The sequence below is a fragment of the Mercenaria mercenaria genome, chromosome 9, assembly GCF_021730395.1.
Source record: "Mercenaria mercenaria strain notata chromosome 9, MADL_Memer_1, whole genome shotgun sequence".
Lineage (NCBI taxonomy): Eukaryota > Metazoa > Mollusca > Bivalvia > Venerida > Veneridae > Mercenaria > Mercenaria mercenaria.
This window is the reverse complement of record NC_069369.1, coordinates 13,085,388-13,098,519: the sequence shown is the minus strand read 5'-3', so window position 1 is coordinate 13,098,519 and position 13,132 is coordinate 13,085,388. Positions and strand designations below refer to the sequence as shown.

The following is a 13,132-nucleotide window of genomic DNA, read 5'->3' as shown; positions in this document are numbered from 1 at the left end:
TCAGCTGAACAACACTATCTTTAGGAGTCACCGACAATGCTTGCAGCACTCCATGGTATTTAAAATAAGTGGAACACCTGAAGATACTTGTTTCTATCGTAGGGCATTGACTTTACGTTTTAATTCATGATACAGTTGTATAATTATAAATTGTATGTATCCATTTCGAAGACTTTTATTCCAGTCTGCGCAAGACTTTAATAATGTAAAATGATAGTTCAGCAGCTTGTGAACAGCCATCATCCAGTCATTTATGAAATTGTCCAAGAAATGGTCTCGACGAAAATAGAAAATGTAAATACGATTTGTTTACCATTTCAAATGGTAATTATGATGTTGAGACTTTGCAACTCTGTATGTGAGATGTTGTCATATTTTCTGTTATCGTTGCGACCATGCAACATTTATGTAGCTTACATATATTTATTTGGTCAGACACTGCTATTAATTTTTCCATAGGCTTACATTGTAAGAAATGACTCTGTAGGACCCCCTCAAAACTTTTGTTGACACATGAGGTGCCATTTACCCTGTCAAATAGCCTTCCAGACACAAAAAAAACAACATTTTTACCTGGGCATGCAGGATCCATTTTTTTCTATTTCCATTCAAAGACAACCACCCTCAACTGTGCATGGAATTTAGTGGTGAATTCCAGCAAGTACTTACTTCACTAAATTCCTAATTTCAAAGTTAAATATATAGCCAGGCAGCTATAAAATACTTCAAAATGCACAAAAAACATTATATTTCCAGATTTTAAAGATATTTTCATGATTCAAAGCAACACATTTTTAACCAATCAGCTGAAGTCTCATTGAATGCTACGGGTTTCCCTACACATTTTTCAACCAATCCGAAGCCGGCAAATAATAACAACATTTGACCATTTGTAACTAGTTCGTTTTATTTGCAAATAGCTTATATAGCTTTCACACATTAAACTCACCTTTTCAGTTATGAAAACGTAGAATCAATGCTTTATTACGCGTAATAATTGAATCAACAAGGTCGTACGGAGCGACACCGTAACAATTGTCGTGGAGATGTCGTCTCATGTTATCGTTGAGACTTGACTTACGTTGGAACGTACTTCTCCCGGAGTGCATATAGGACTTATTGTGTAGAGCCTTAAAGGTGTGGGTCAGAACCTTGTATTGCACCCTATATTTCACTGGCAGCCAATGGAGCTCCTTCAGAACCGGTGTTACATGATTGCGACGGGGCGTCTTAGTGATAACGCGAGCTGCCGTGTTCTGGACATGTTGCAATTTGTTAAGTGTGCTCTTTGGAATACCACTTAACAAGGCATTACAGTAGTCTTACCTTGAGGTAACCAGGCTGATGACAAGGGTCTTTGTGGCATCACTGGTAAGATACCGTCTGATGTGACCTATTCTGCGTAGTTGTGCATATCAAGTCCGGCACACAGAGTTAACTTATTGTTCCATATCCATATTTTGTCAAATACTTTACCAAGATTCCTGACATATTTTGTGGAACAGGGAAATAACCATACTGACCTTTGACCTCCGAGTGTGACTTTGATTTTGAGCTAGGGGTCTGTGTGTTGTTGTGCATGACAAAAACATTAGAATCATTAGAATGGCAGCGTTATGGACCAATCAGGTAAAAGAACTATTGAAATTCGACCCCCAAGTGTGACCTAGACCTTTGAATTAGGGATCTTGGTGATGCGCATGACAAATCATTTCATTATGGGAAACATTTGTGCCAAGTGATGTTAAAATACTTTGATGAATGAGTTATGGGCCAGACTGGAAAACAAACCTATTGAACTATGACCTCTGAGTGTGACCTTTACCTTTAGGCTAGATGTCTGAGTGTTGCGCATAACACATCATCATATTATGAGATAAATTTGTGCCAAGTAATTAGAGAATTCCTTCAACGATGACAGAGTAACGAACCAGATAAGAAAGAAAAAACACTACTGACATTTGACCTATGAGTGTGACCTTGACTTCTAAGCTATAGGTCTGAATGTTTCACTTACAAATTGTCTCATTATGGGATACATTTGTGTCGAATTATATTAAAATTGCTTCAGTGATAATAGAGTTATGGACCGACAGGAAAAAATCACTATTGACTTTGATCTCTGAGTGTGACCTTGACCTTTACACTAAAGGTATGGGTGTTAGCGTGACATCTCCTCTTATTATGGGATACATTTTTGCAAAGTAGTATTAAAATCCCTCCAAGGATGACAGTGTAATGGACCGGACAGGAAAAAACACTATGACCTCTGAGTGTGACCTTGACCTTTTATCTAGAGTTCTGGGCTTTGCGCAAGACACATCGTCTGGTTATGAGGAATATTCGTAGCAAGTGATATTTAAATCTCTTGATGGATGGTTGAAATACAGACCGGACAGGAATATTCGATTACAATCAAATCTTGATATGTTCCATGTGGAAAAGCTCATATTATCGACAGCTTTCAAGTTTCTAGGCTCCTTTTCAAGGCACAAAACTTTCAAAAAATAATTATGTCGGAGGTAAACAAACTGATTCGCCTACATTATATAAACCTTTTGAGTTCTGTACAGGGAGTATTGACAGCGTCAACTAAATGTAAGATTCTAAAAGGAATTTTCAGATAAAAGCTGATCTTATAGAAAATAGTTTAATTGATCGATAAACACTGATAAGCAAGATCTAAAATGAATGCTATACGAATGCAATAGCTATTTTCAAACAGGCAATATATATATTGGATTGTGGCCATTTCATCACAATCAGTGTACATAAAATATATATTTGTCACATCTATAAACAGTAAATTAAGACTATATTGCAAAATGATTTGAAACGTTAAAATATTAATAAATGGCATCATTTGACAATGTACGGATTAAATTATCATTTCGTCCTAAAAAAGCGGTAATAACATTTTTTACAGAAATATTTTCCATGACATTCATTTAGTTGGTACTGTGTTTTTCTTCTTGGAACCAAACACTTCTATTTCTTCATTAATACGAACTAAACAGTATTCAGTTCCCTGGCATCCATGCAAAGTTGATTCATCAAATGTCCATACACGTCGTAGAAATGGAACTATGTACATCGGTTCTGTTGGATTGTCTTTATCTTTACCTAGTATTGAAACTGGAATTTCATCATTTGTTATCATATCGAAATTATACTGTAAATCATAGAATAAAGCAGCTTGAATCCGACATACGGAAATGTACAGCAAGAACGCTTTGCATTAGTTGATAAAACTGGCAATGCTCCTCTCTTTCTAAAGATTATATATATGTATGAAAATTTTGACATGTGAAAAAATCCTAATTTGGGCATAAAACAGCTCGAGATTTCTTCAGTTATAGCCTATAGGCAAGTATCTCAAAATAAGCACACAGACCGATACATTTTATCTAACTAAATGAAAGACAATATGTCAATTTACAACTGTCAGATGTTTCATTAAAAATCTAATTGTAGAATGTTTTCCCATAGCGAAAGTATCATCAAAATTATTATCTTCAAATTGACTCCGAATATGAAAACTGGATAGATGTATATATAATTTAAATCGTTCTAGCAAAAATCAAGCAACGACCCTATTTATTGTCTTAGCATATATTGACGTTTTGATAAATTGTGGTTTAATCAAATTCTACATTGTATTGAACATGCGTAAAAAAGTTAAGTGTCCAGCAGGTTATACCAAAGACAAGGAAAAGCTAAAATCCTATATTTTGGGAAACAATTGACTTGCAGTGAGAACACCTCAGGTCGCACATGTCGAAAGTGGTTGAACAGGAATAGCGTTAGAACGAGAAGGTTTTGGTGGGGAAATCGTAGTACCGGGGGTAGCACTTTCAAATAGGTTTCGAATCATGGTCGTGATATTTACACAATATATTGAATAAAAAAATTACGCCCTAATTTATAATTTTTGTTTACCTTTCCACTTTCACTTTCGAGCTTGTAGCGGGAACAAAGTGACGTAGCGCGATCACGTGATTGGGCACACTGTTGTTAAGAAGCTTAATATTTCATAGAAAACAATTCAAGTATTCATAATATATAAATGTCTCATTTAACTGTAAAAAGTTCTAAAAGGTTGGCATGATAATTTGTAACAATGTGTGATTGACCTAAGCAAAAACAATAAATGATATACTCAAGTATATGACGTGTTGTGTATCCATAACAAAAGGAACACATGAGAAAAAGAAGATCACCATTCTATGTCTGACGTCGCCGTATACGACTCTATATTTCACACTCATAAGGTATATGTCTTCGGTTTGGATAAAACGTGATTGTGCTTCCATGCCAATCAGAAGGAATTGCTATTTAATTACAAGCTAAACCTTGCCTAGTCGCGCAATGATCAGTATAAACAGTACGTAGTTTTGCTAATAAGATCAGTAGTGTATAATCAAGTGAGATAACTAGATGCTATGTACAAATAAACATATGTCATATTTCCAGCTTCGCATCATAGCTTGTATAAAGTATGAGATAGTGGTTCCTTCATGACGATTATGTCTTAGTATATTTAAGATAACGTTTCATATAGATTTTATGCTTTGATCGCAAGATAAAATATCTATAAGAACAAGTAGAGAATCAAGAACCATTTTTATCTTTAAAAAATATGTTTGCATTACTGTTTAAATATATGTTAAGACCCACAACATGGTTTTACACACAAGAAAACACAAACAGATTGAAAGTAGCATTATAGGCTTCGGAGAGTAAATTTGTTAAATTTCTACTTTTGCAGAAAAAGAAGCAGTTAATAAAGGGGGAAAAAAGTATATTTTATAATACATATGAAAATGTACATATTTTCAATAGTATGCTGAAAAAAAGTACATTGGAAAAGGTCTTTTTTGTCCAAGGTAGACCCTTTTCATCGACACCACCACCCTCCCCTACGCCACCCCATTATTCATTATGAATATAAAGAAACAGCAGCTGTAAATACTTGAAAGAAAACACAAGAACGCTTTGTCGAGACCGAAGCCATTCTGTATGAGAATAACACTGAGATTGTATGCGCAAGTCGAATACGGTGTTGAATAGGATATGATTAAGCGTTTAAGAAATTGTGAATTTGATTATTTTTCCTTTCCTGTAGTTATGTATACATAACAAAAACTTACATGTAAATGATATACATGATTCATGCTAAGATCAACCTGTCAAAAATGCATTTTTAACCCTTTCTGCATAAATTGAATGTACAATTTATACAATATACAGATCGATATTGTTTTCTTTGTGTATAGTTTATCTTTTGGCAAGTCATTTTTGAAAACATATTTTAAAATTCATACTTAAGATACAAGCTTTCTCAATACAAAGACATCAACCAATGTAGATATGGATCGCCGCCATATCAGACGCCATCTTGACAAAAATACAAATATCGCAATTAAAAAAAAAGTATCTATAGTTTCTCAAAATAAAGGGGTTTTAAAAATCATTATCTTTCTTTCACCTGCTAGGAATAAATTTCAACTTTTAGTCTAGGGTCCTTATAATAGGGAAAAGCGTTGGATTACTGCAAAAAAAATGATATCATTGTGCGTAAACCATTTTTGTAGTATTAGAAACTTGACCAACGCATCAACAAATTCAACAAAAACCTTTGTCTTATATGCAAGCTGCCTATGCCAAGAGCTTTTTTTTTACATGTCTCATTCCTAAATGATGTAACGGAGTTCCGTTTAAACGATGACCTTGACATAGATCGCAACTGAACCTTGGCCTTAATGCAAGCTACTTATTTACCAAGTGTGGTCAAAATACCACACTCTTAAAGACATCCCATAACCTTGAATTTTAAGTACTTACTTAAAATGTAGAAAATCCTCATCAAAGGTATTTAACTTTACTAGATTTTCTAAATATATAAATCGCTTGTTTGTAAAGCAACATTCATAATTACATTTCATGCAGTAACAGTCGCTTGTTAAAAAAACTTCCAACTTTTTTAGCGGCTTTACACAATTATACTGTGTTTAGCTATACGTGATATTTGAGTCAAATATACCTTTAACTGAGGTAATTGAACATAGTACACAGAAACATCCAGAACATTTTCAAGACAGCTACATAAACCATATCTTATCGCGAAAACTGATCTCTAACTGACGTCATTGACCAAAAATGGACCTACACGAAGCATAACACAATATAAGTATTAAAGGCCATTTCTATTGTGCTCTTAGGTCATTTTGGCTCCAGCTTCCGTATGGCACTGAAAGTTCCCACTTAGTGTTATTCAGACTCTAGAAGGAAGGAATACGTCAAAACTTTGTTTGTTCTGTATATAGATCTAATACAGAATTGTCGTGTAAAAGCGTAAGTAATACATCAGTTTTGTCGTTAGATTTGTATTACCTGTAATAAAACTGACAGCCAAGCCGATTATTACTGTGATCAAACATCCTATAAATCCAAGCCATACATAGGATAAGTCATAGATAACAAGGTGATTGTTATCAATGCTGTGGTGATAACTGAAATAAAGAATAAACTTTTGCATAAAAAATTCTACCCATTGGCATGAAATAATAATAAACTATACCCGCATCGGATAGGAAAGAAATGTTTTTCCTAAATATTCTCTGTCAAGAAGATAGTAACATTCTTAATTTTGGTGACATAAACAGGAATTTTCATACTGAATATATTAAAAACAAATGCTTAGAATATATCAATATCCTAAAGTTCAGACAGAAACTTTCTTCTCAATCATACTAATATCAGAAGTTCAGGTTAAATCTTAATGTATGAAAATCACCAGGGTTTGATATATAAGACCAAAGTTGTTTCGTGAACTTTTAAATTTGTGTAGAAAAATGATAGTGTAAAGCCTGTACATAAAACTGGTGATGACGATATATATATGTAAATAACGAACAACTATCTTCCGATATCCATTCTGCCCACTCGATCTAAAATATGCCGTTGATTCATTTATGTCTTTTAAATTTTAATATTTTATACGAAAAGCAAAGCGGATGTCGAAAATCTCACCCAATGGAAACTGTGCTTGAAATAGAAAACACTTTAATACCGTTCAAACCAAACTGATACTTATTACTACGTATGAAAGACGACGCTTTCTAGAAAACAATGAAATAAAATATAAAGTTAAAATGAAGTCTGAGGTTTATTTACGGGATGCTCTTAGGTAGTATGCGCATATTAAAGTATTTTCTGAAAGGGTATCTTCCTATCATTAGTTACTACCTACATTAAAAAAAGATACCGATGCCAAATACAAAGTATTGTTTTATATATTTAAACATATACTCAGCCACATTTAAATAACTGCTATATATCATGGCGAGACTCAGCATGTAAACATATCAACAAAACCAAAAAAAATGCCAAAGCGTGCATGTAAAATCATCCTTGGATAAAATTATTTGTACTTCAGCCAATCTGTACATATTTTAGATATGTAGAATATATATAATTCTCCAGTCCTGTTATCACGAATTGTTTAACTTTAGATGTTAACCCGTCCAGTACGCCCAGTTCAGCTGCAGTGAAACAACTGGATACATATGTAAGTGTTTATACAGTTTGTTATAAGCGATATATTCACTTTTTTGTCACACGCACTGCATAATAAATAAAACCAATTAAGAATCAAAAGTTTGAATATTTTTGATAAAAATGAGAAATGCAATTACTCAAAAAAAAACCAATATATGAAAAATTAACATTCTTCAACATTCTGTAACCTGCAAATATTTGTCCATTGGTATAATATAATGTTAAAAGCATTTAGATTACACTTTGTGATAAAGTGGGTTTTCTGTCAATTGTTTAATATTATTTTTCTTACCGTGCAACTATTGTTCCGGATGTATTATTGCTTAATTTTCAACCGTTTTTCTTTATTACAAAGAAAACTATCCCGAAAGTTTTCGTCTTGAACTAGAAGTTGGGTTGCAAAGACTTTTGTTATAAATGCATTATGTTCAAAATTATTAAAACGTACCTGTATATATAACTAGGTTCGAAACTTATATATAATCGGATGCTAATAACTGATACTTGCTTGAGCCTATCCATTGGTGTAGTATCATTCAAATAACGATAAAAAGAGGTATCAGTTGTTGAACTGTAAATCCTTCCTGTTGTCAGTGTTAAATTCAACTCAGGTAAGTCTGTTTCATTTTGGATGCACCCGGATGTAGTGACTGGCTTTGACAGTGGAGCTTTATTTCTATATAGGAAGGAACCAAGAGCTATCCACATATTGAGAGCAATACCACAGATTCCGCCCGCAAAAGCACCCTATTTATCAAAGTAATAATATTACAATAATCTCAACGTTTAGATTTACTTATAATCACAACATTGGTAAATTTACTACACACTGATTATATATTTGTTCAAGAAAGCAGTATTCAAAATCTGAATATAAACTGATTTTCTGGGAAAACTACCAACTGTACTTATTATTCTAACTTATATAAATTGATTGTTGATAGACAAAAAAGAACTAACAGAACGTAGATTATGTTCAACAAACTATAGGACGCAAATATTTATATTTTTTACTTTTTTGTTAGCCTGTGGAAAAACAGCACCCAGGAAAAATATTCCAACAATTGGGCCACCGGCTGCACCAAAAGCTGTATCACACATCTGTATTTGATAGGCAAAAACAATGAAGATTGATGTATTAGAATAAACTTACGTGACAACAAAAAACTTGATGGGAATATAAACAATGGGATTTATACTTCGTACAAGGACAAATCAATATATCAGTTCTTAATAACAAAATTTGAACATTCTTTCAAAAATCACAACATCAGCATGATTGTGGTTCTAAATTAAAACATCGAAAACAACAAACTGTCCATTTTAATGAGTTGTAATACCCAATAAATTAAAATATAACATTTACAATTACCTGTGTGACAGGTCCTGTCAAATACTGGGACAGGTAAGCCAATACAACACTCAGTATTCCATACACCAGAACTTAAAAATTGAATGAAAGTAATGAAAAATAACTATATTAACTGATAATACATACATTGTTTCAATTCGACTCAACCCATTTAATTGATGCAAACTAAAATGTACACCTGAAATATTTTTAGGTACTTCGTTTCATTCGACATAAGATCTAAGAATAAAGAACACGGGGTCATGAAAATGAATATAACGTTATTAATTATAACACTGCTGCACACACAATATATAACCTATGTATTTATAAAAATATTTATTGCAAATTGAAAACAAGTAATATTACAAATAGTTCTACTTCGCTGTATAAAACATGTGTTACAAACCTAATAGTTTTAAAATGAATGTTTTTTTACTCTGCAACGCTCCTTTCAAGTAATCACCCAAGATATCCTGAAGAGCGTTTGTAGCCATCGAGTTGATACCCGAAGACAATGTACTACAATCAAATAAGAATGCTGGTAACAAAAACGTGTTTAATACTTTTCTTCAAATGCGTAAAAGATTAATTAGTCTATTGACTTTATCACTTAGTTCATTACTGAATGTTGCATTTTATATAAATGTTAGCGTAACTTACGAAATGTAATTTAAAATGTTCAAATATTTCACGTGTCCATGTGTTTTGCTACAACGAAATTTTGTCGTTTCATTTTCTATTTCATTGCTCAGATGGTTGAGAAAACAAGCCATATTTAATCCCATTAACAACATAAGCACCCATTAGCTATCCTCGTCTGGCTGAAGGGGAAAAAAAACCACATTTCATTATTAGTGTTTACCTTAAAGCTCCACTGAAAACTGCTGCAAGAAATATCCCAGCCAGTCCTGGTACATCGTTTAACGTATTCATGACGAAATATATCATCAACTAAAATTCAAAGCATATCCATATATAATTTCAGGAGATTAATATATTTATTTATTTCTACGTAGTATACTTCCGGTGCTTTATATTCGGAGTGTAAAAACATGCAAAAAATACAAAAAAAAAGAGTGCTTTAAATGTACGTATACATTTAACCTAAAACTAAGTAGTTTTATTTCTCGTTAAAACTACGATATCTCGCACATACATTTAAAAGCTGCTCAAGAGACGATAATCATGTCTTTACTTCGTATATTTAAAAATCAATATCTCGTACATGAAATAAGAATAAACAAATTTCATATTACACGTACATCAACTTACTGATATGTTAACAACAAACCTGATTCGGGTTTGACACCTGTTCGCTAGCTAACGGATCACATGCTTTTATAACGAAGGATGCATAAAGCACCAGCCCAGTCAATATAATGATGGACTTGAAGGTTAGCGCCAGTGGTATATTCAGGAGACTGGCACTAAATTAATAAATAGAAGAATCAAAGTTAATCTAAAACTAAAGACAACTGACGGAATAATTTAATGTTTTGAATTTTAGACAGAAGAGAAAATTTTTTAACTACAATTTGCAAAAAAATCGATAAAAAGGAGGGAACGGATACCAGAGTAACAACTAATTGCATGAAACTGAAATTGTCTGTAAGGCTTATCACAACCAAAACAAATGTAAGCCTCTGCAGGTCTAGTCACAAGTAGTCCAAATATAAATAGTGCTAATCTTTTTTCCTTTCCTAGTGCCTTTTCTCAATAGCAACGTGTTTACTTTTACTCTACCGCGTTTCAGTATGTATCACTTTGCATTCTATTGAAATCGGCATGTTCCTATCGCATGCTAGGTAAAAATGGCGGCGTAAGAATTTAATGTCTCGAAAAGAGAAATTGAAAGAAGCGAAAAGGAATAAATTCAGCAGAAACTGTAATTTTCTTATATAAAATTTAACACCCCTTTTTCTTTTTGTTTTTCTAAAGTAGCGATATAGTTCTTTATGAGAATATAAGTCTCTGAAAATCTGATATGCTAGAAAATGTCGAAAAACCGTTATAAAGTAAGTGCATTTTATATGAAATAAAGAACAGCCGGATTAAGTGGTGTTCAGCCTATAAGCGCAATCCATGGTTTTTTGCCAAACTCCGTGAAAATCAATGAAAAGGCCATTAGTCTATTCTATATGATGTAAAATGGTGACAAATGACTGAAAACTCTAAAATTTCTAGTATTTTTGGAATTTAGACCCAATTTTCGACCAAGTGGCTCTATTTTGGTCGATTTTAGGACCTAGTAAATGTCTTTTCTCACATTTTAGCGCTGCAATTGTCTAGATGTTATTGAAATTAGCATGTTTCTGACTGAAAATGACAAACATCTTAACGATTAAATGGATCTTGAATCAAAATTTCATGAATAATGTAATAAAATTTGAGATATTGCTTGCACAGGGCCAAATTTCATGTATTTTTTTTAATGGGGATGACCTGTAATAAATGGTCATTTCTCTAGATTTTCTCAATATTTTGCAACGAAACTATTTATTTATTTATTTTGTTGGGTTTAACGTCGCACCGACACAATTATAGGTCATATAGCGGCTTTCCAGCTTTGATGGTGGAGGAAGACCCCAGGTGCCACTCCGTGCACTATTTCATCACGAGCGGGCACCTGGGTAGAACCACCGACCTTCCGTAAACCAGCTGGATGGTTTCCTTACATGAAGAATTCAACACCCCGAGTGAGGCTCGAACCCACATCGATGAGGGGCACGTGATTTGAAGTCAGCGACCTTAACCACTCGGCCACGGAAGCCCCGCAACGAAACTAAGCAGATCATTGTGAAATAGGTGTACCTTGAGAATGAATGCATATTCGTGAAAAATATCAAACACGAAATATTTCTTATAGGCTGATCACAACCAAAACAAATATAAGCCTCCGCAGCGCGTTGTATTTAACGAACTGTAGTTTTCTTATATAAAAGTTAACACCCCCTTTTCTTTTTGTTTTTCTAAAGTAGCGATATAGTTCTTTATGGGAATATAAGTCTCTGAAAATCTGATATGCTAGAAAATGTCGAAAAACCGTTATAAAGTAAGTGCATTTTATATGAAATAAAGAACAGCCGGATTTAGTGGTGTCCAGTCTGTAAGTAATGTTTACACAGATGATCAGACATTAGCATACAAAAGGCTTCACATACATTTTAGCATCCTTTGCTGTTTCTACGGAAGAAATCCTTTGTATTGATGACTGGTTAAAACAATTTGGCAGCATGTTAAACACACCACCAATAAGACATCCCCACACTGTATGGCGTACACGAGGATCTGGGCTTATCCTATAAGGGAATGATAAAGACTTCATAAATGTATTTGCAAACGCTGATATATTTTGAGTATATGGTAATTATTCGGTTTGAATCAAATCCATACAGTGCCTAATAGAACTGAGAATAATAATAGACTTCGTTTATTTGAGTCTGTTCATGATAGGTTATGAAATTTGCAACCTCTAACGCCCGATGCCACTGACTTAAGAGGAAACCTTAATCAGGCTCATAGGTTCCATGATACAGAGGGAAAAGAAATAATAACAACATTAAATCTAATTATACAGTCAACGACTGTCATATAATGATTGATATGTTAAGATCATTAGCGACTTGAGCGGCATCTGGCATTCAGCCGCCCCGCCTACGGCGCCGAAAAAATAGTTCGGCCTTACCCACTCAGTCATAGACGTGCAGGAAGGCCAGTCATTTAGTACTGAAATATGAGGCTATTTGCTTGTCTGGAACTGGACTGTTTCTTAGCAAACCTTTATACAAAACTTGCTATGATGAGAAGGACAATTTTAAACGTTCATTTATCATGAATAACACATAATAATATGAAATTATAAACACCTGTCTTAATCAAGTAAGGAGGTTAATACTAAAAAAAAGCTTTGGCGAGCCATCATACTTGTTTTCGTCACGATCCTACAAACCTTATATTGCGAGACATCCATCTACTGAATATTTCATTAAGCATTTTAGATATCAATCCAGAAACCTAAATGGAATGATGCAAGGGAATTTACGCCCGTACCTGATTTTTTCAAAAGCGCACAATAACATATAGTTCCAGCTTAGTATTGTTATCTGTAGAGTTAAATATGTTTTGTAAATTTATCTTTTCCAAATTTAGGACTTTACGGTAATGATCAAGGCGTAATAATTAAGATATTTATACACTATTTTACATTAAAAGATAAAA

General features: G+C 33.5%; 1 protein-coding gene across 1 annotated transcript in view; it reads right to left on the bottom strand.

Annotated features, from left to right (window-relative positions):
• Positions 1 to 893: 893 nt before the first annotated feature.
• Positions 894 to 13,132, bottom strand: part of LOC123545964 (sodium-coupled monocarboxylate transporter 2-like) — a 63,876-nt gene continuing 51,637 nt past the window's right edge. Inside the window, exons 7-15 of the mRNA XM_053550834.1 lie at positions 12,076 to 12,213; positions 10,206 to 10,341; positions 9,777 to 9,865; positions 9,321 to 9,433; positions 8,933 to 9,003; positions 8,575 to 8,661; positions 8,069 to 8,307; positions 6,394 to 6,512; positions 894 to 3,123 (exon numbers count right to left, since the gene is read on the bottom strand). Of these exons, the coding sequence (XP_053406809.1) occupies positions 2,945 to 3,123; positions 6,394 to 6,512; positions 8,069 to 8,307; positions 8,575 to 8,661; positions 8,933 to 9,003; positions 9,321 to 9,433; positions 9,777 to 9,865; positions 10,206 to 10,341; positions 12,076 to 12,213 (1,171 nt within the window). The 3' untranslated portion in view covers positions 894 to 2,944. The remainder of the gene's footprint in view (positions 3,124 to 6,393; positions 6,513 to 8,068; positions 8,308 to 8,574; positions 8,662 to 8,932; positions 9,004 to 9,320; positions 9,434 to 9,776; positions 9,866 to 10,205; positions 10,342 to 12,075; positions 12,214 to 13,132) is intronic.